Below are 21,961 nucleotides of genomic sequence, written 5' to 3'. Positions count from 1 at the left end.
TTTAGTAATTTGCGTACTAAAGATTTTAAATGAGATTACGATTTTTGTCGTAATTTTCAGCCAAACAACGCAATCACTATTTTGACAGTTCGCAAGTCACTCAGCAGTGTTGCCAGTGTTCAAAACGGTAATTCCGTCAAATCATTAACGTTTCGTTTCACGAAAAAAAATATTATATGTAATTATAGTTTGGCAAGTCATTTGTCACTGGAGCTTAGGCAGAGATTCATACTGGTTTTTCCAACAATATAATCCGGCAAACCAATTTTGTGAATGAAATGACACGAAATTCTATTCGCGCCATGCCAGGCCAAACTATTATCACTTCTTGAAACATTTGATTACTTAGTTTTTTTTTCTACTGCTACTTTGACACACCTTGCCAATAGGTGGCAAATTTAAAAAATGTAGTTGCGAAGCATTGTCTGTCTACCCATATACAAATTTACTTTCGGGCGTTTTTTTCTACTTACTTGGCCAGGTATTTTATGTGTCTGCAAGGGATGTCGAAATAACTGTGTATCCCGTAGTTTTTCTGACAGAAGCTTCAGAAGTCACAGAAGAATAATCATAACCAAAACCATTCGGAACAAAATAAAACATAAATTATTCTTCTTCAGGCATATATTTTCAAAATACAGTCGCAGGAGAATAAATTACCTGATATCGTGCAAGATCACAAGTAGAAACTTAATTCTAATCATATATCACAATGTATCACATAGCAATATTGTAATCAGACTACAAAATGGATAAAACTACACAATACAAAAAGAAATAGGTAGATCTTCGCGGTAATCTTAAAACAAGCGAAAAAATAGTAATTCGAACGTAAGAAATAGTCGAAATATTTAAAAAATCACGTGAAAACATAACTTAATGATTTTAATCCATACAAATATAATATCAATGTCGCATTAAAATATTGCGCTCTACAATTTTGCAAAGAAATAATTATTTTATTTAATTTATAAATAAACAAACAGCGATAAAACAGGACAATTGACGTAAGTGTCAAACATATAATATAATAGAATAATAGACTTATAGAATACAAAAATATATTTTCCAATACTTAACCGTTCCTTTTCACGGTCCTCGCAATCCAATCAATCCCCACAATCAGGGGAAACTAGCTTTTTCTGGCAACACCGACAAAAGGCCAAGGAAATCTTGTGCCGAATTAAAAAATCCAATAAAACTACAAAAATATCTTTAACTGCACTTAAACAGCAAATAATGGTGCAGGGTTTTCGGTATTTCGAACTTAGGGGCTATTTCAACGAGCAAATTGCCTAACTGCCTACGAAAGAAGATTCTAGTTTGAGCGAGCAAGGAAATGGGTGTCTTAGCTCGTTCGATTAGGGTTTGTTTTTGAACAGGATTGAGAATGCTATTTCTCTTTATCATGCAGAGATCGAAGGCCTCGGCTGCTTCTAGAAGCTGGTAGAAGATGTGCTCGTATTCTTCCGCGGTTACGTTCTGGAGGTGGTTTAGGATGCCATCCGGGTCACGGAACTGAGTCTTCATGATTACCTGAAAAATTTAATTAAATTAATTTTTAAGGTAAATATTTTTTTGTTTTTATGTCATAAGCACAGCACGGGCGTGTCAACCCAACCCTACACTGCCCCGAGAAGATTTAAATCCCCCCTGAATTGGAGGAGGGTATCCCAATATGGGACCGGCAACAAACTCGGCGGGACAAAGGCTCGGCTCGGCGGGGCGGCGAGCAAAAGCAATCGAGTATTCGAGAGAGAAAAATTTGGCCTAATTAAACTACACATTAATTGGCACTGACAAGTATCTGGGCGTTTTTTTTTTGTTGTCCCCTACACTTTTTTGTCAAATTTGGGATTTTTTATGTTATTTCTACTCAGAATCACGAGCTGTTTCTATCCTAATAGGAGAAAAAAAGTGTCCCAAAATTTCTATACATTTTTCAATCTTTCCATTGCGCGACCGCCATACAAAGTCTATGAAAAATGGTGACGGAATGGAAATAAAAACCTTAGGACACTTTTTTTCTCATATTAGGATACAAAGAGCTCGTGATTCTGAGTAGAAATAACATAAAAAATCCCAAAGAAAAAAAAGTATAGGGGACAACGAAAAAAAAAACGCCCATCTACCAGTCATTGACATGACATTGTATCCCATGTAGGAGAGAACTCTATAAACTTGAAATACGGTTAGGCCTTTCATCAGTGGGACGAGTGAGTATGAATAGATATAATGAAATAATATATACATAGGTCCATATAATCACGTCTATTTCCCGGAGGGGTAGGCAGAGACCACGGATTTCCACTTGCTACGATCCTGACACACCTCTTTCGCTTCCGTTACTTTCATAACATTCCTCATACACGCTCGCCGGTGTAGGGTGCTCTTGACCTGGCCTTTCTTCAGGATTTCCCCGATCTGATCAGAGAAAGTCCGCCAAGGTCTGCCCCTTCCAACTCCCTCTTCTACTTCTCCCTTATATCTCTTTGTCAGCCTTGAAAGACCACTGATTTCCACTTGCTACGATCCTGACATACCTCTTTCGCTTCCGTTACTTTCATAACATTCCTCACACGCTCGCCGGTGTAGGGTGCTCTTGACCTGGCCTTTCCTCAGGATTTCCCCGATCTGATCGGAGAAAGTCCGCCAAGGCATAGAGGAATATAGTAAGACAAGAGTGCTCACTCCATACATCAGTTCAGACTATTAATTTCTGTGTCTACATCTAGCATCGAGTAGCGGAACTACCAGTACTGCTACTTGACAATAGATGTAGCACCGACCGGAAAGTCTTATCTCAACAGCATAAGACTTTCCGGTCGGTGCTACATCTATTGTCAAGTAGCAATACTGATAGTTCCGCTACTCGATGCTAGATGCTAATAGTCTTTTTGGTTCTAAAACTGATGTATGGAGTGAGCACTCTATGTATTTTTTTCTCTATGGCCAAGGTCTGCCCCTTCCAACTCCCTCTTCTACTTCTCCCTTATCTCTTTGTCCCCCCCCCCCCCCCCCCACCACCACCACCACGCCACACCACGAACGTCTTCAGCAGCGGAGTTGAAACAGTCGCCGTGGTCGAAATCGGCCGGGAGAGTAGTAGTATCTCTTTGTCAGCCTTGAAAGAAGGTGGTGTAATATTTACCCTGGCGCCATGTCGCAGCAGCATGGCCACGATCTCGCCGCTCGGGTCGGCGTTGCTGGCCAGGTACTCCGCTAGGGCCGGCCGGAGCTGCGTCGCGTCTTCATCGTTGTACACCTTCAGGTTCGGGTCCGCTCCGCTCTCTAGAAGGATCTGGAAAGAGAAAAGGGAAAATGTGTGAATCCCGAGCGTAGCGATGGACTCTAAAATATAAGGTATTGGCTGTCCTGTAGGTCACCATATAGTTCGTTTTTTAGTATTACAAAAAGACTACGCGATCTTGACGAGTCTTTTCCACGCCGTGTCAAACACAAAAGCTGTCACTCGGACGCCACATCATTGAAGTGTCAAAACTGAAGTTGAACTTTATGTATATGCACGTAGGTCGATGTTGCTCTGTGGTCTGTGACAGATTAATCGGTCTTTGGCGTTGAACCTACGGTGCGGATATATCGGTCTTTGGCGTCCAAAAGGTATCAGTAACCATTACTTATGAAAGCAAAATAATGTAAATAATCGTATATGATGCATAATTGTTACATATTTGCCGTGACTTATTTTTCAAAAGTGTTTTTAAGTGTATGTGCACCTGAACTATTTCCTTCCTGTTGGTGATGTTGTCTGAGCAGGCCACGTGGAGAGGTGAACCAATCACGGAGCTGGAAGAGTTTACTCTGGCACCTGTTAAGGAAGATAAATATTTTTACGCTGATACGTCACTAGCCATTAGGCCTCATAGATTTATAAAAAAAAAATCATTATTTCAGATCATAACAATCCTTGCAATCCGGAGGTCGCGGGTACAAACCCCGGCTCGTACCAATTAGTTTTTCGAAAAACTTATGTACGAAATATCATTTGATATTTACCAGTCGCTTTTCGGTGAAGGAAAACATCGTGAGGAAACCGGACTATTCCCAATGATAAGGCCTAGTTTACCCTCTGGGTTGGAAGGTCAGATGGCAGTCGCTTTCGTAAAAACTAGTGCCCACGCCAATTCCTGGGATTAGTTGCCAAGCGGACCCCAGGCTCCCATGAGCCGTGGCAAAAATGCCGGGACAACGCGAGGAAGATGATGGTTTCAGATCATAACAATCCACCGACCGGTTCGGTTATTGAGCGATCAGGCCCAGGAGGAGAGGAGCAGCAAACCAGACTGTTGGGAGGAGCGGCGTATGCCCAACAGTGGCCTCACACAAAGAAGATGCTTACCCATTATTAAATTGTACAACGGGACTTAATCGCGTATCTAAGTTTTAAGATTTACCTCAGACGTTTCGAGGACGGCGTTGTCCCCGTGGTCTCGGAGAAGACTGGCTTAAGTTGACATCAGCATCGTCTAACCGCGCGAGTTTTTCGAACTACCCGCACTTGGTCTTGTTTATCCGCTTGAGTGCGGGTAGTTCGAAAAACTCGCGCGGTTAGAAGATGCTGATGTCAACTTAAGCCAGTCTTCTCCGAGACCACGGGGACAACGCCGTCCTCGAAACGTCGGAGGTAAATCTTAAAACTTAGATACGCGATTAAGTCCCGTTGTACAATTTAATAATGTGTAAAAATCGTAAAAGTTTAAATCAGTAAGATGCTTACCAGCAGCTAACAAGAGTTGGACCATCGGCACATCCCCCTTCAGTATGGCCAAGTCCAGCGCACTGGGCTTGCTCAGCGACGGACACTGATAGTTGACCCTGGCTCCTTGCTTCACCAGCAGATTCACCACGTCCGTGTTACCTGGGATGATGACACTGATATAAATTACATATTCATTAGATTTATTAATGTTTATTTTATATACGTTGACAATTAAAAGTGAATTGACAGACATGACATGACATATGAAGACCGTCGATAATGTTCTCTATGATCGATATGAAATGAGGTTGTAACAGACACATATTGAGTTTTATGGGCGTTTTTTTTATTTTTGTTGTCCCCTACACTTTTTTTTCAAATTTGGGATTTTTTATGTTATTTCTACTCAGAATCACGAGCTCTGTCTATCCTAATAGGAGAAAAAAAGTGTCCGAAAATTTCCATACATTTTACGATCTTTCCATTCCGCGACCGCCATACAAAATGTATGAAAAATGGTGACGGAATGGAAATAAAAACCTTAGGACACTTTTTTTCTCCTATTAGGATAGAAAGAGCTCGTGATTCTGAGTAGAAATAACATAAAATATCCCAAATTTGAAAAAAAAGTGTAGGGGACAACAAAAAACAAACGCCCTTATAAAACAAATGTGGATATTAAAATAAAATATTGAAAAATTACAAAAATACAGGACTTGAAAGTTTCAAAATTTAAGTTTTTTTTTAACTTCCAAAAACGATAAAAGTAAGGGTACCATTCGATTCCTTACATTTCATTACATTTCAAAAATATTGTATAGCAACTATATACATAAACGCAATATTTCACAGACAAAAACGCAATTTTCTTGTTTTGTCCATACTACAAGATGGGCTCCCAGAGACCTTGACGTCACGTTCCCTTATCGTTTAGTTTAGGGCGTTTCGCGAGTGAAGTGCGACTGTCGGCCTTTGACTACAATTTCTGACTTTTGTGTTACTTAATTTAATGCAACATATATGGGTCCCAGTCCCATATAGACATTTGATCCTAAAAACAAACCCGATCGATTGATACCATAAATGAAAATTAGTCATGTAGCCTATTAAGAATCATTTTTATTATTATTATGAGCCCATATTGTCCCACTGCTGGGCAAAGGCCTCCCTCTTATTCTTCCACATATCCCTATCTCGGAAGTATCCGTCCAGTCTCCTTTGACGGAGACTGATGAATAATCATTTGAGATGAATTATACTGACAGACTAACGTTTGAAACATGAAACGTTAAGAATAACATGCACATGATGCTTCAAAATTATTTCAAGACCCCGTATGCCCTTAAAGTACGTCCAAAAGAGTGGTATGGGCACTGTGAATGTCATCTCTCTTTGTGTCGTAGGGCCACAGACAAGACATCCTCCAGACTGAGCATAGTAGCGCTACCCCCTCTGCCTCAAATATACGGTAGTTTTACTCCATTTTCGAGTCAAAGTGTCTTTGTGTGACGTCTGTGTCTTTGAACGGACCAATCACGGCACGGGACTCGATCACCTCGTCCCCCGCACCCCAGTATTTTTGGCAGCATCGGTTTCATGAAATGATTGCTCTAAACTCCGTCTAGAGGATTCCTAGTCTATGGGTAGGGCACAGCACAACCGATGTCATTCCAGATATAGAGCAGAGCCCAACTGGGGAAGTACCTCCAACTTACAGAAAACCGCGGCCAAATATCACTAGATCCTACTCATAGTGTTGTGTTCCTGTCGGTGAGTAAGGTTCCCAGAGCTCAACGAAGGTGCGGAGTGTTAGGGTCGGCAGCGCGCATGTGACACCTCTGGAGTTGCAGCCGTCAATATTGAGATTGCATACCATTAGACGGACCGTATGCTAGTTTTCCACCGACGTAGTATTAAAACTATTCCAAGACCAACAGAATACTGACCACTCAGCACGGCGTAGTGCAACACCGTACGGTAGTCGTTCCTGGCGTCCGCCATGGCGTTCACGTCCGCGCCGTGGCTGATGAGGAGCAGAACCGCTTCCATGCCCTGAAATATAAATTATGTTTAGTAATGTCCACTCTATAGCTGATGTCTTCATCAGGACATTAAATTGGTAACAGTTTGGAATGGTTGACGATTGACGGTTAGTTTCACTAGTCTTATATCGCCCGGGATATGAAGCCGGAAGCTCGAACATTGAATACGGTAATAAATAACGTACGGTTCATATGCCGCGGTCGATATAAGTCATAAAATTGGTCTTGGCCAGTGGGATTGGTTAAAGATCCAATAAGCGAAACCCTTGACCTTGAGATCCAGTTGGAAAAGTACCTTCCTTTGCCTATAGCGGCTTTCATAAGTGGAATCTGGCCCGCGCGGTCACGGGAGTTAGGATTGTTAGCAGCAGTATTCAGGGTCGGAGACCAGGTTTGAACTAGGTAATGTCCACTCTTGTCCTTGTTTTGATTGACTTTAGTTAGCCGCTGGTGCGGCTGGTAAAAATACACAAATTCCTGGAAAACATGGAACTGACCTTCCTCTGCCTAGCAGCTTTCATAAGCGGCGTCAGGCCCGCGCGGTCACGGGAGTCAGGGTTGGCCCCGAAGGTCAGAAGCAGCTCGAGGTACTCAGGGTCGGAGACCAGGTTGATTTCGGCGCCGAAGAAGTAGCGCTTGTTGGGGTCCGCGCCGTGTTCCAGGAGGAGGCGGGCTACCTCCTGGAATAAGAAGAAATCACGGTCGTCACAGACCAGGAAAGACTTTCAGTGAAGATTAATGGGGTGTCAAAAACTCTAAGATAATCATCATTGGTTTTTTAAATCATCATTCTTTGACGATGATTTATTTTGGTTCTTCTGACTTTAAAGGATGACATACGTTAGACCGGACCGTGTCCGGGCCGGAGCTTCCGTAGCTTCGTTTTCTATGGAAAGCATTACGTGATCACCTGTCATCTGTCATAGAAAATCAAGCGCCGGAAGCTCCGGCCCGGACACGGCCCGGTCTAATGTGAGTCTCCTTTAATGGGGTGTCAAAAACTCTAAAAAATCATCAGTACGGATATGATGGTCGTTCTTGTCTACGTGACAGCGTGATAAAACGGTGTCCGTCACTTTCTTCCCCACGGTGTTAAACAGTGACAGTTATTTTATCACGTGGATAAAGATGGATAAAGCTATCCATAATAGGCTGGCAGGAGTTCTTAAATCATCATTCTTTGACGATGATTTATTTTGGTTATTCTGACTTTAATATTTTTAACCCCCGACGCAAAAAGATGAATGTATGCCAATGTCTGTCTGCCTGTGGCATTGTGTGGGTAGTATAGCTCTCCAACGGATGGGCCGATTTCGATGCGGTTTTTTGTTTGTTGAATATAGTTATCCAGGTGGTTCTTAGCTATTTTATAGCGATCCAGCAGTTTGAAGAGTAACAGCTCTTTGTCAAAATAATGTAAGGTATTTTTGCCATGGAATGGATTTTTTGGCATATAGCGTATAGGGAGTTGATGAGCGCTGGTGGCCTAGCGGTAAGAGCGTCCGACTTTCAATCCGGGTTCGAACCCCGGCTCGTACCAATGAGTTTTTCGGATTTTATGTACAAAATATCATTCGATATTTACCAGTCGCTTTTCGGTGAAGGAAAACATCGTGACGAAACCGGACTAATCCCAATAAGGCCTAGTTTCCCCTCTGGGTTGGAAGGTCTGATGGCAGTCGATTTCGTAAAAACTAGTGCCTACGTCAATTCTTGGGATAGTTGTCAAGCGGACCCCAGGCTCCCATGAGCCGTGGCAAAATGCAGGTATAATGCGAGGAAGAAGAAGACAGCGTATAGGGAGTTTTTTAAATTTTAAATTTAACAGTTATTTGCTTGAAGACATACATAATGCTTGTTCCTGATAGCCAGCCTCAGAGGCTCGTCACAGAGCGTGGTCCTCGGGAACTCCTCCCCAGTATCAGGGCGGTAGTCCACCGCAGCGCCACTCTGGAGCAGCAGCTTTACCAGCTCCGTGTAGCTGAAATAGAAGATAATATCCATTAGCTAACATGCACAGAAGATGTGAGTTTAAAGGATCATCATCTTCCAATTGCTAACCCGAATTTTTGACACAGCTTGTGCCTCAAATACCTGTAGTGCGTTTCTTTGGCCCCTTGCACCATTCACTAACCCGGGGTTAACCGGTTAAACCTGGAGTTATAGTTTGTCAAAGGTCTGTCTCATTTCAAACATAGACAGAGGGAATCACACTATCTTTGTCTTAGACTAGACTAGTACTAGCACCCAAAAGAAAAGGATGAGTATATAGTTTTTTTTGTTCTTAATTACTGAAAAATTAGTTTGACCAACTATACCATGGTTACCAGTACAATTTGACACTGGGTTAACGGTTTAACCGGTTAACCCTGGGGATGGTGCAAGTGGCGCTTAGTACTTTTCTGATTCCATCCCAAAGAAAACCAGAATTCTAGTGTTACCATCACTTTTTGCCATCTTATGATCTTACCCATGCTCCGAGGAGAGATGCAGGGCGCTGTATCCACAGTCATCCCTCGCGTTCACATCACATCCTCTGACCAGCAGCAGTCTGGTAGCTTCGAGGTAACGCTGCCAGATGGCGTAGTGCAGCGGACGCAGCCCCTGCGTCACTGGCTCGTTCACCTGTAACAAAAGAATTATAACTTTGTGGCATCTCCAGCTGTCACTGTCGAGGACTTGTCATAAATTTCTAACAGAGGAAGATGATGACGATGACCATCCTGTTGATCTTGTTGATGGAGTTACCAATCTAACACTAATCGCTTTAATCTAGCATTAATCATATATGTACCTACTTATCTCGTCATGTTGTATCTCTATTTTTTTTAATGCTTTTTTTATCGTGTAAACTGTGTTTTATATTTCTTTCCTTTACGTTTCTTTATTTTTGTCTGTTACCTTCCGTGATTATTTCTCACTTGATGGTCTCATCGGAAGATCGATCAGCGCTGGAAGTCGCCAGCAACATGCTGAGATGGGGCCATTTCGTACACTTTATTTAACCAACCTTTATGGTTTTTTCACTATTTATTTTATTTTATTTTATTTATTGATCAAATAAGTAACACAGCATTACAGTATAAAACCAAGGCACTGTGAAACTACAAAATATAAAAGAAAAGACACAAAGAAAAACAATATACATAAAAATGAAATTAACTAAATATTAGATTTGGGCGACGACGTAACAGCGACTATGTTCCGTTTGTGTAATTATGTGTATGTGTCTGTGTGTTTACGAATAAAAACTATTCTATTCTTACCTTAGCTCCACAAGCCAACAGGATCCTGATCTCATCAAGCGGCACCATGCGGATGATGGAGTCCGCCAGCTCTCGCTGGAGAGACTTCCCGGTTCTCACCTCGGAGGGCATTTCTGTGAACAAAGGGCAAGTGTTGATATTTAATAGGAAACAAAACCCAAATTAGAAGAGGGAGTTGGAATGGGCAGATCTAGGCGGACTTTCTCCGATCAGATCGGGGAAATCCTGAAGAAAGGCCAGGTCAAGAACACCCTAAACCGGCGAGCGTGTATATGAGCAATGTTATGAAAGTAACGGTTCCGTTCCAAGCGAAAGAGGTATGTCAGGATCGTAGCAAGTGGAAATCCGTGGTCTCTGCCTACCCCTCCAGGAAATAGGCGTGATTATATGTATGTATGTATGTATGTATGTATGTACAAAACCCTCTTAGCTTAGGCTCTAGTTCTAGTTGGCTCAGGCCCCGTAGACAACATTGCCAATCGCTAACGGTACGTAGCTAACGAAACGCAACTGTCACTGTCGCACTAATATTGAAGACTGATAGAGAGACAAAGCGATTCGATGGCGAAGATCAAGCGATCGTCAACTTGACTAGGCTGCCAGGTGGGCTAGTGATGAAATGGCATGTGCCGCGAATGCAGAAAACGCTGGTTCGATCCCAGCCCTGGGCACTAGCATCACAATTGACAATATCGTTTGAACATCGCTATATGTTAAAGCATGTAACAGATAACATTTATTTGGTCTGTACAGAAATCCGTGGTAACAATATTTTCTACAGACATCCTTCGTCATAAACACCGTTATAAATGCCTTTTGGCAAAGACTCGTTTTCCGGACCGACTTGACCCAATAACACCTTAAAACCAAGGATGTTTCATTGCAGACTGAAAATAATAGTTTATCAGACAATCAAAACAACACATTCATTTTCCAAACTTGTTATTTTCCAACGATCAAGGCCGCAAATTGCGTATGTTATTTTATTTCTCAACAGAAAGTTCGACGCAATTTTTAAGTATTTACTAAAATCTTAGAACGCATATAAACAGTGTGATGTACCTATTACGTAGGGTATATCGAAAGTTAAAAATATAACTAGTTATGGATTGAGGTCGTGGGCAAAGTGCCATTTGGAGTATTCGTTTATGGCTAATGTTTGGTCTGCAAATTGATGCAGACTAGTTTGAGATTAAACATATAACATGGTCAAGGAATTTAAACATTGAAAGAAGAGTTAGGATCCTTTATCTAGAATATTAAAATAAATATGGCAGTTATTTTTATTTTCAATAGATGGCGCTTTGATCAACGATACAGCGATAATGCAAAAATGTGATGGACCGATGAAACCGGATTAGTCCCAATAAGGCCTAGTTTCCCCTCTGGGTTGGAAGGTCAGATGGCAGTCGCTTTCGTAAAAACTAGTGCCTACTAAACTAATCAATTCTTGGGATTAGTTGACAAGCAGACCCCAGATCCCATGAGCCGTGGCAAAATGTCGGGATAACGCGAGGAAGAAGAAGATTGTGATGTCTATAGTCTCTATTCGTAGCAGTAATACAGTCAGCAGCAATAGTTGCTAAGCGGGCGAGGTGTTCAAAATGATCTTGATGTGACTTTATTGTTAAGAGAATAAGAGCGCGTCAAGGTAATTATGAACGCCTCGCCCGCCGTTTAGCAACTTCTGCTGCTGACTGTACCTAAGATGTAAATACACCGCCACGTGCTGTAGATATTACGTAGAATACGTAGAAATGGGCGCAAGGTCATTGGCCATCTGTCCACCATTTTTATTTGGCTGATAAACAAAGAAAGTCCAAATCACGCCAATACGTCTCATACTCGTACAAATGAGCGTCTGACTTCATACGAACATAAAAAATATAACCTAATTAGGTACCTATCACAAACACAGCAAAACAGTCCATCTCCCACACATTTTAACACTATTAAAGCAATGTGAAGATTTTTATTTTTATATTGCCTTGATTGAATTATATTTATATCTAAGAATAATACGTATAGATGGTGTTTTGTTTACCATGATATTGAGAACAACATGCCAATGACCCCATATCACAATAATGCGTACTTTAGTTTGTACACATGATCTAGAAAACCTGTGTCTTGGATCTTATCCAAGCCCACCCTCTAACAGACGTTCGGGCCGTTTCGTAAATACTTATGACCAAATTTATTACGTAGTTCACCCAAATATATCTCGAATCACATGGAACTACATAGACATCATAAATAACTGTCCGATGTGGTTGACAAGACGCAGAAAAGGTGATATGGCTCTAATGAAATTAGGGCTCATTTCGAACGGCGCGCGGGTAGCTTGTCGACCGCCATATATATGGTGACATCGCCTCGTGATTAATTTCTTTGTTTTTGCTCGTTAATGTTGTTTCAAAGTGTGACGGATAGCTTATATTATACAGTATACTAATAAGCTTCGAAATAAATTAAGAGTGGAAAAAAATTAACTGTCTTGGGTGGGACTTGAACCCACGACCAAAGAGTATTAAATCACTACGTTTTAAGAGTCGGCACTCTCGAACAAGCCTTAAACCGAATTAAGAACGTACATTGTGCCAATACACAAAATACATGTCAATACTGCCAACACAAAAAAAAAACAACGCTAGGGCTCGACACTTCCGGTACCTACTGTTTATCGATATCGATAAATGTGCGATACGTGCTGTTGTACTGTACTCATTGATATAGTATAAAGAACTGGATACCCAATCAGCCGCCAAAAATGGCCCCACAAAAGTGATGTCAAAACAGATCATGCATTACTTTTTCGTTTAGTCTTGTTTGAAACGCTCAAATGTGAAGTTGTCAACAATTACGAAATGTGCCGTTAAAATATGTAAAAATAACAATGATAAAACAAGGAAAAAGGATGGAATGTATTTCTTTCAGTTAGTTCTTTGGATAGCATTACATAATTTATGTAATCTGGTGGTAATTTTATGGTTTTGAATAAATTAATTTGTTAGTACCAAAGAAGGGATGTCAAGGAACAAAAATCTAATGAGTCGATGTGAGGTCAATATTTTTTTATATTTTTATATGGAATTCATAAGAAATAATATTATGTTTAAATTCAAGATTTCCAAGAAAACCTATGCGACGTGCAAAGTGGACTGCTATTTAATTATCGCAAGAGATAGGGGTGATGCAGTTTTAAACAAGGCAAAACGGCACTTGTGTGTTCGGCCCATTTCCCTGTTTCCGACATATACACCACCAATAAGGGCTTATATCGACTAACTGTAAATGCTAAACCTGTCTGAACACAGTGACAACCACAGGATTTTTTTTATAAAGTATAGGTAGACTTTATAAAAAAAATCCAATCAGTATCTAAATGTCCCCGTGCACCCGTGTTATGAGTAAATGTAGATCTTAAATACACAGTTATTTAATAAGTAGAATTTATTTCAAGGAAATTTGTATTTAAAGACGTATACTTACGAATTAAAAATTTAATTTGTTTGAATTTGAACCACGAATTAATTTTATTTGAGCTCCCGATTAAATTAAATTTGTTTTCTTACTTCAATTGGTTTTCCTGTACAGTAATACATATTAAAGTGTACCAAAGTGACTCCATTCGTTCATTATTCTCGTTTGACGTTGTTTGACGTAAATACGTTACGTTTAGTGCCATCGGACTAAATTTTTTAACAGTGTTGGTGCTTATGTTTGCAAATTTGACACTTAATGCTTACGACATTAAGCTCTTTTCTGTAAGAAACATTTATCTTGACTCAATATTTATGTAAGCGTTTTTATCATCAATGCAAATGGTGCGAAACGTCATTGGGATCCATATTTCTTGACGTTTTTGTTCTGCTTTGTGTGTCTATTTCTTTTATATTAAGTCAGTGACTGTACTACTGTAAAAGTAAATTTTGAGAATCAGGTGGATTAATAAAATAAATGCAATATATAAAAATAATTTTATTTTACATAATAAAGATAAGATACAGATAGTTTTATATTTACGTAGGCATATTACAATACGCTTATAAACGTAAATAAAGCTACAATCTACTTTTAGAGCACTCCTGCAAACACTGAGTCTTGCCTGTGAAGGCTGTGAACTCCAACTTCCCACAAAGGGAAAAAGCTGTCAGGCTTATTTACATTCACTTGTAGATATTCAGAGGTTGGAGTTTCATTCAGCCTTTGTATAGGTAAATATTCCAAATCCTTATTGCCTGTTACCTTTACCCATAATCGACATCTGAAATAAAGGGATTATCGATAAGTTGTTCGCACACTATTCGTGTCTTAGGTTACCTAGTTTTTTATAAGAAGAATCTATTCACAGAATGTTTTCGTTTTAATCAAGGATTGTAAACGATAAAAACTACTCCAAACTAATTAAATTAGTATCTGGTAACGACTCAAAATGAAAATATCGCACAAAAAAATCAGTTTACCGACCTGTTCGGATCAAGTGGAAATCTGGCCAAAATATTTCAGAAGTAAGTTTCCTTACACGCCTGACCCCACAAACTTCACATTTTCTTAAAGATTTGCCCCCCCATTTAAATAAAAGCTAAAGTTATTTAGTCTAAACACAAAAATAAACACGTAACATAACCGCTTTCACGACAATTTAAAATGACGGTAGACATTTTACCGATCATACCAACCTAAAGAAAAGTAGGTATAATACCTCTATGTTTGAAAGCAAGTATGGTATGTGCTACCAAAATGCAACAGCAGTCATTTTAATTCGATAAGATTATTTTCTATGCCTCAACGTTGGTAACAAGTACGTTCCTAAGTTATCATAGTATGGGGTGTCGATGGGCTGCCCACGACCACTGGATCACTAGTACAGTGCTCTGTCATCTGTGCCGTACCCAATTCAGTGAATATTTCCACCATATACCTATGAGCCCTAGTGAGGCTCCTACACTTCTTAAACGGCTACCGGAGTTCCAAACCATATTGGAAATTCACCAGCTAGACTGAGCATAGTAACGCCACTTATACGGTAGTTTTACTCCATCTTCGAGTCAATCCCGTGCGGTGATTGGTCCGAGTCTTTGAACGGACCAATCACGGCATGGGATTCGCTCACCTCGTCCCCCCACACCCCCGTATTTTTGGCAGCATCGGTTTCATGAAATAATTGCTCTAAACTCCGTCTAGAGGATTCCTAGTCTATGTTCACTAAATTAATTCAGTATCTAGGTACCTACTAATGTGAAAATGTGCAGATAGTGAAAAGTTTCTTGACACGCGTTTATATTAAGTAATCAGTAATCACTATTCGGAAGTCAACGCCAGGTGACCCACGTGGGTCCTTGTAAAGCCAGCGCGTTAGCACGACTGCGTCGCGACGGTATCTGCCGCGCGCGAGGCCGGGCTAGGCTACGATATACTCTTCAAATCTTGTCATTTGGATCATGAACCAATTCCAAAACCTCAATTTAAATTCCAATTTTAAAATAAGAATCAATTCAAATTAAACGACTTCGTTAAAATAAATGAACCATTCACTCTTCATTAACCCGAAAAAGGAAAATAAATAAAGATTTAAATTTCGAAATTTCCGAGAAGAGCGTTCATTGCCACGGGTTGGATATCTGCCATCTTTGTTCTTTTTGCAGAATTGGCGAACCATAGATAAGAAAATCATGTGCCATTGAACATATTGCGTTTTGACGGCAACACTGACGGAGATTAATCGTTTTAAATTGAGATAGAATGATGATGGGTCACACGTGCGATTTTAATATTACTGATGTTAGGAACATTATCTACTACTTTAAGAATGTATTTAAACACTAAACTATAAAACTACTATCGGCGTTATACATAAACGTCTGCTAAGTTAATCAGCTGATGATCGTCGTTTGTCTCTCTCTCTATAGCATAACGACAGATAGGGACAAACGACGATTAATTATCAACTGATTAAGTTAGCAGCCGTTTATGAATAACGCCATATATCTTTTGAAGCTTATCACAATTTTTGAAGTGAAAACTTCTTTAGCGGCGCTGTCCACTTTTTGTGACGGGGAAAAAATGTTAAACTCGAGACAGCGTAAGACGATCACGTGACCGTAAGACGGACACGTGACCTGATCGAAAAACTGTTACAATTAGGGTTGCCAACCGTACTATATTATATAGTATTGTACTATATTTTGGCTCTCTGTACTATATACTTTTGGAAAAATACGCTAAAATACTATATTTCCGATTAAACGTACTCGTATATTACACTTATGTTTAGTATTTTATCTAAAAGTACTATATTTTTAGAAATGTACTATATTTTTTATGCCTTATTCTGGAAAATACTATATTCCACCAAAAAATAGTTGGCAACCCTAGTTACAATACAATGTCATTGCGTTTTAACTCTTTACTCTAACTGGTATTAATATAACTCGAGTACTAACAGTGATGTGCTTAGGGGTTTCAAGTAATGCGACTAAATAACGCTAGATGGCGTTAACCTCAATTATACATAGCTTATACAATGCTGCAGACATTTTGCAATAGTGATTGAGTTTTCACTTCTGCCGGCACTCCCGGAGTGCAACCCGCCCCGCTGCACGCCCAGCTCGAGCGTCCACTCAGGCCTTACACTTACCGTGAAACCTCGCAGCATTCAAGATTCCAGAAAAGAAGTAGAGTAAATAATAGCTACGTTTTCTACGGCGTAGCGGCCGTAGCGCGTAGCACCTCGCTTTTACCCTTTATAGGCGAATTAGCTACCCTTTTACCCTTTATAGCGAATTTAGTTAACCTAAAAACACAAGCTAACCGGGTCATCGCACGAGCTCCGAGGTTAATTTGACAGTTGGGCAACACCTGCGTCAGTGCTGCCAATTTCCGACCCGCGACTTATATGGGCACACCTTGTGGCAGTTGTGGCTGAATAGATGAGATCTTGGCCTAATAAAACTAATTAGACTGCACGTCTGTTCTGTCTGCGATGACGTAGGCATCGACATCAAAGGTGAGCTCGCGCACACAACAACATATCACGTCACACACACTCTCACACACTCTTTTTGTTGGGTAGTTGCACAAATCTCTGTTTTGTCATTTTGACCAGCAAAATCAACGTCAGTTAGCCGCGACCATGACCAGTGAAACCTGTGTCGAAACGTCGGTAAATAAAGGTAAAGGAATAAATTTCGCGTTAGACTCGTCTATAAATGTGAGTTAACATATCACGTGATGATCAGCGGGATTTTTGACCTACAGGCGTGTAATGAATTCATTCACTTGATAAAATAACCGTCACTTTTTACCACCGGGCGATTGAATGTGACGGACGCAGTTTTATCACGCTGTCACGTAGACAAAAACTACCGACATATCCGTAGGTTACAGGCTCTTTTTGACTTAGAATCACGAAGACTATCTATTGATTAAAACAAAGAAAAAGTGTCCCTAAAGTTTTTGATAAAAATTTTGGGTGTCACGTTTTGTGATGGTCCATACAAAATGTATGTGAAAAAGCGTCACAAAACGGATTTTTTTTGGTACGCTTTTTTTTACTTTTTTAATCGATAGTCCTCCTAATTCCGAGTAGAAATAACCCAAGCTTGATGGTTATTAAAAAAAGTAAATGGTACACTTTTAAGTGAAAATGCCCTAGCACAGCGAGCTCTCTTTGCAACATATTTAGCCATTAATATGTTATCAACATGGGCGGAATTTCCGGTTTTAAATATATTGGCAAAGTATAATATTACATAATAACATGCCTTCCTCAATTGTTTGTCAATTATCCAACAACCCTCTCTTTCCAACCCATTGATAATATGATACATCTACTATCACTCCGTTGACGTATCGATCATTCATGTCCATATGCCAATTTGGACGACAATTCGTTTAAAAATTTGATGTGACGCTACGACAAGGTCACATCGAACATCAGCCGTCTGTAGTCTCGGCCAATCAAAGCGCCGTTGCTATGGAGACGAGAGTCTTTCAGCACGTGCTAACATTGAAAGGGCGTGATCTTATGACATACTTAATTATATTTATTGTAATTGGCAGCACGTGTTTTGAGAGCACCATTAATAGCATATTTTGCCATGTAACATTGAAGTGAAGAGTGTCTTTTTTATTTAAAGTTTGTAAAGCTTTTCGTTTTGTTAGTTTCTTCGTAATTCTAGACAGAATGATAGGGTTCCTTTTAATGGTACCTTCCAAAAACAGTGCAGGTACAGTAAAAAAATAGATACTTAACCATATTAAGGCTTTGAATATACAGTAAGTTAAGAAATATTATATGTCAGCTGCAGAGAGAGATGACCCCCCCCCCTGCATAGGCTGATCGTATGCAGGGGGGGTCACCTCTCTCTGCACCTGTATAATATTGCTCATATATATACATTTCCACCAGTAAGGTTAACCACCAGACGTCAAGATGGCGGCGAGCCGGATATAGCAAATGGCGCGTATTTTTAGACATCCGCCATTGAACTCTGCCCTTGGGAGTTATTTATGTTTAGTGAAATTAGCGAACACAAAGAGATTAAGAAGAACATACTTGATTGAGAGCTTTTGGCTAATATTTTACTAATTAAAATGTGGAAACTTTTCTAGGAACTGATTTAAATTGGACGTTGCATTGACAACGAGAGCCAAACCTAAAGTTACCTAAGGTAAACGTACTGGTGCTCGACGCGGTCCCAGTACTTGTCATCTTGAAACTTAAGTCATTGTCAATAGAGGTGACAGCAGAGTGTCATCTATTGGGCATTAGCATGTCGAGCACTAGTACGTTTACCTTATCTAATAAATTACAACGTTTAAATAAATTGCTGTGATGGGCCTAATGGCTCCTCTACACGATGGGCCAACGCCGGCCACTCCAAGGGACGCATTTATGCGTTAGAGGGAGCAAGTGATATTGCTATCTCATTCTACCGCATGGCTGCGTCCCTTGTAGTGGCCGGCGTTGGCCCATCGTGTAGAGGAGCCATAAGGGGGCGCTCATAGCACGAATATTGCCAGTATGCGTGTTAAAAAAAATAAGGCCCATATCATACAGTGCGCAATGCAGTAAAATACCTAAGGACACCATGAAGATAATTCTCCTTCTACCACATTCCCTCATGATTGGAGATCGCGACCACATGAGAACATTGCTTTTATGGCTCTTCCATCGAAACGATTACTTGAACACTGTTTTCGAAGCTATCTGGCTCTCATTAATCCACGTCCAAATCCAAAATAGGTACTAAAGGATCCGGTAGATACAAAAAGATATTACCAGATCCCAGATGCTTATCACCTTCATATTAATGAGAAAACGTAGGTACCTAAGTCGGAGAAGGAGTGGACGAAACTTTACTCCAAAGCTACTAGAAATCTAGACTTTTCAGATAGTTTTCAGTCAGCGCAGGTTTTAGAACTCATCGTATCTCAACTCAAACGAAAACATCATCAAAAGAAAAGTCGCGATCCCATTTTCCGAATTAAATTGACTCGTGATCGCAACCAAAATATTTACCAATGCAATTTTCGGGAACCAAAACTTTCCGGTAAGAATGAAAACAATGTACTAAACGTATTCTTGGCACGGCGCACTTCCTTCAGCCACCTACGTTATTTAAAAAGTTTATTTTCGGCTTCAATTTATTGATATTAGCTCCGAGAGCATGCGGATCTGTTTATGTATTTTTGATTTTCTCACCGCTACGCGAGAAGAAAATCTCACTTCCTGGCCAAGGCAAGACGTAAAACTTTAGACAAACCACGGGCAGTAATTAGTAAAGCCCCAGATCGCATATTTATGGCTCTCACCTTCGGTTCGGGCCACAAACACCTGCGATCTGGAACATTTACGAATTCACCTCCCTAGGTATGTAATGTAAGTACATATGGTGCTACTCGTACTTTACCTCCCTAGTGCGGTAACTAGCAATATATTATGTGCGTATGTCGAAGATTTAAAGGGCCATATATGCTGTAAAACTTGTACAATGCACGTGCGAAAAGGTAATTCGCAACTCGTGTCAATTTAAAACATTATTGTTTCACATGTTTCCTTTCAAGTTGAATGAGGTCTTGCCTTTATTCAAAATAAGACGCACTTGGTAGAAATTAATTTTATTTAATTAGGTGCACTCACACTAGGGCGTTCACATAATCATCATCATCCAAAATGTATGTCGGGCCCAAGTAGAATGGCGATGCGAGCAGGGGTACGTGTCGCCGCGGGGTTTTGAGCAAACGCTTGCATGCTATTCGCCCGCGCTGACCGAAAATGAAGTAAACAACTAAACATGCCTTTTTGCGCCACAATAACGTTCAGATTAAGAAGCCAGACGTCAAATCTGTTTAAAGGAGGCGTATCCATTCGCCAGGCACACAAGTTTTTACTACCGTTGCGTGAGTGTTAGTAAATGTGGAGAGGAACGAGCGGCGACACCGGTTCCAATAGGTACTAACTGTGCGCGATAGCCATTCTAACCTCTTTAATATGTTCTGTGGTCGGGCCTCTGTTTGGTAGTACGTAGTACGTACTACTGATCCAGGGCATGTCTTTATAGTTCGTTTTTTTAGCATTAGAAAGAAAGTAAACAATCTTGACGTGTCTTTTTATTAAAAGACATTGAAAAACGCTTTAAACAATTTGTTTATATTACTTATGAAAGCAAAAGAATGTAGAAGATATTGGTTTATGACAATAGGTATGAAACAAATGATAATTATTATGTTTTTGTAAATTATATATACTTGGTCAACCAGATCTTGACAGTAGAAAAGGCGGCAAATTTGAAAAATGTAGGCGCGAAGGGATATCGTCCCATAGAAAATTTGAGTTTCGCGCCTTTTTTTACTGACAAGATTTGGTTGACTAGCTATAAATAACCTATTCAGCTCTTAACCACGACACTTTCTCGTTACGCCTCTATGAAGCATTTTCGCTACATAGCGGGAAAACGAAAGCATAGCACAGCAGTCAAAAAGCAATCAACCTTTGGTACCCGTACCACGAGTCACTCACAGTGTCAACACTCGTATTTATAAATATGACAGTACGAGCGAGATGCATAGAATTTAAGTAACGTTCACGCTAGCGTTTTATGTCAGTGCCAAACTGGTGGCGGTATACCTAGATCTAATTTACCCTTAAGGCTCATTTAGACGGGGCGAGAACTCGCATGCGAGTTTGATTACATTGCGTATTTTGATCGGTCGGCTGAATTAATGTAACCTCAATAGTCCGCAATGTAACTAAAATCGTCAGACGAGTTCGCGCACCGTCTAAATGAGCCCTCAGGTACTAAATTAATGTTATAAATAGCTTTAAAACTATAAATCATCAATCCATCACTCACCTTGCTGATCCGCCGTATTTGCAATTCCAATCACAAAGGTTGTCACTACACGCCTTCGCGCCTAAAAAACAAAAAAGCGCGCGCAACTCTATGCCTAACTTTTTATATAACCTCTAAATTGACTTCAAATTCGTGTTTTATAACAAAATAACTGTTAATAATTAATTTTCTAGCTGACTCTAACGTGTGTTCAGTTAGCTAGTTTGTGTCGTACTGTTTTGGAAAACTGTGTTGATGTAAGCTGGGCGCTTGCCAAGATGGCGGCGCGCCAAATACGAAGTACACGCGCTGGGGCGAAGGGGCTGGTTGGCTATTAATTTCCTATGGGGTAAATGTACACTTAGCTGACTCTTTAGGAGATACTTATTAATCGATCAGTAGAGCCATGTTTGGAACGGTAACCACTTACCAACAGCCTTTTTGCTTGCTCACGTGATATAAACAAGTGTTTATAGGTAGGTATGGGTGACACTAGATTATTCATTATTAAATTATACAACGGGACTTAATCGCGTATCTAAGTTTTAAGATTTACCTCCGACTTACCTGGTCTCGGAGAAGACCACGGGGACA

General features: G+C 40.2%; 1 protein-coding gene across 1 annotated transcript; it reads right to left on the bottom strand.

The window, feature by feature from the left end:
- Nucleotides 1-974: 974 nt before the first annotated feature.
- On the bottom strand, nucleotides 975-21,618 carry LOC134660476 (ankyrin-3-like). Its single transcript, XM_063516239.1, has 10 exons — nucleotides 21,389-21,618; nucleotides 10,029-10,141; nucleotides 9,233-9,387; nucleotides 8,611-8,743; nucleotides 7,260-7,442; nucleotides 6,667-6,772; nucleotides 4,739-4,879; nucleotides 3,738-3,829; nucleotides 3,152-3,301; nucleotides 975-1,536 (listed from the first exon to the last, which is right to left on the bottom strand). The coding sequence occupies exons 2-10, from the start codon at nucleotides 10,137-10,139 to the stop codon at nucleotides 1,216-1,218; spliced, it is 1,392 nt and encodes a 463-aa protein (XP_063372309.1). The 5' UTR covers nucleotides 10,140-10,141; nucleotides 21,389-21,618; the 3' UTR covers nucleotides 975-1,215.
- Nucleotides 21,619-21,961: the final 343 nt, after the last annotated feature.

The sequence above is a fragment of the Cydia amplana genome, chromosome 27 (assembly GCF_948474715.1).
Source record: "Cydia amplana chromosome 27, ilCydAmpl1.1, whole genome shotgun sequence".
In the NCBI taxonomy this organism is placed as follows: domain Eukaryota; kingdom Metazoa; phylum Arthropoda; class Insecta; order Lepidoptera; family Tortricidae; genus Cydia; species Cydia amplana.
Note: the sequence above shows the minus strand (reverse complement) of the source record. Positions and strands in the feature narration are given on the sequence as shown.

Bases quoted from the DNA above. Each gene is read 5' to 3' on its own strand.
- LOC134660476 (XM_063516239.1), bottom strand. From the start codon at position 10,139: ATGCCCTCCGAGGTGAGAACCGGGAAGTCTCTCCAGCGAGAGCTGGCG. The intron at 8,744-9,232 runs GTAAGATCATAA...CTTCTATTTCAG, and splicing joins CATCTCTCCTCGGAGCATGG to CTACACGGAGCTGGTAAAGC. The intron at 1,537-3,151 runs GTAAATATTACA...TAAATTTTTCAG, and splicing joins TGCTGCGACATGGCGCCAGG to GTAATCATGAAGACTCAGTT.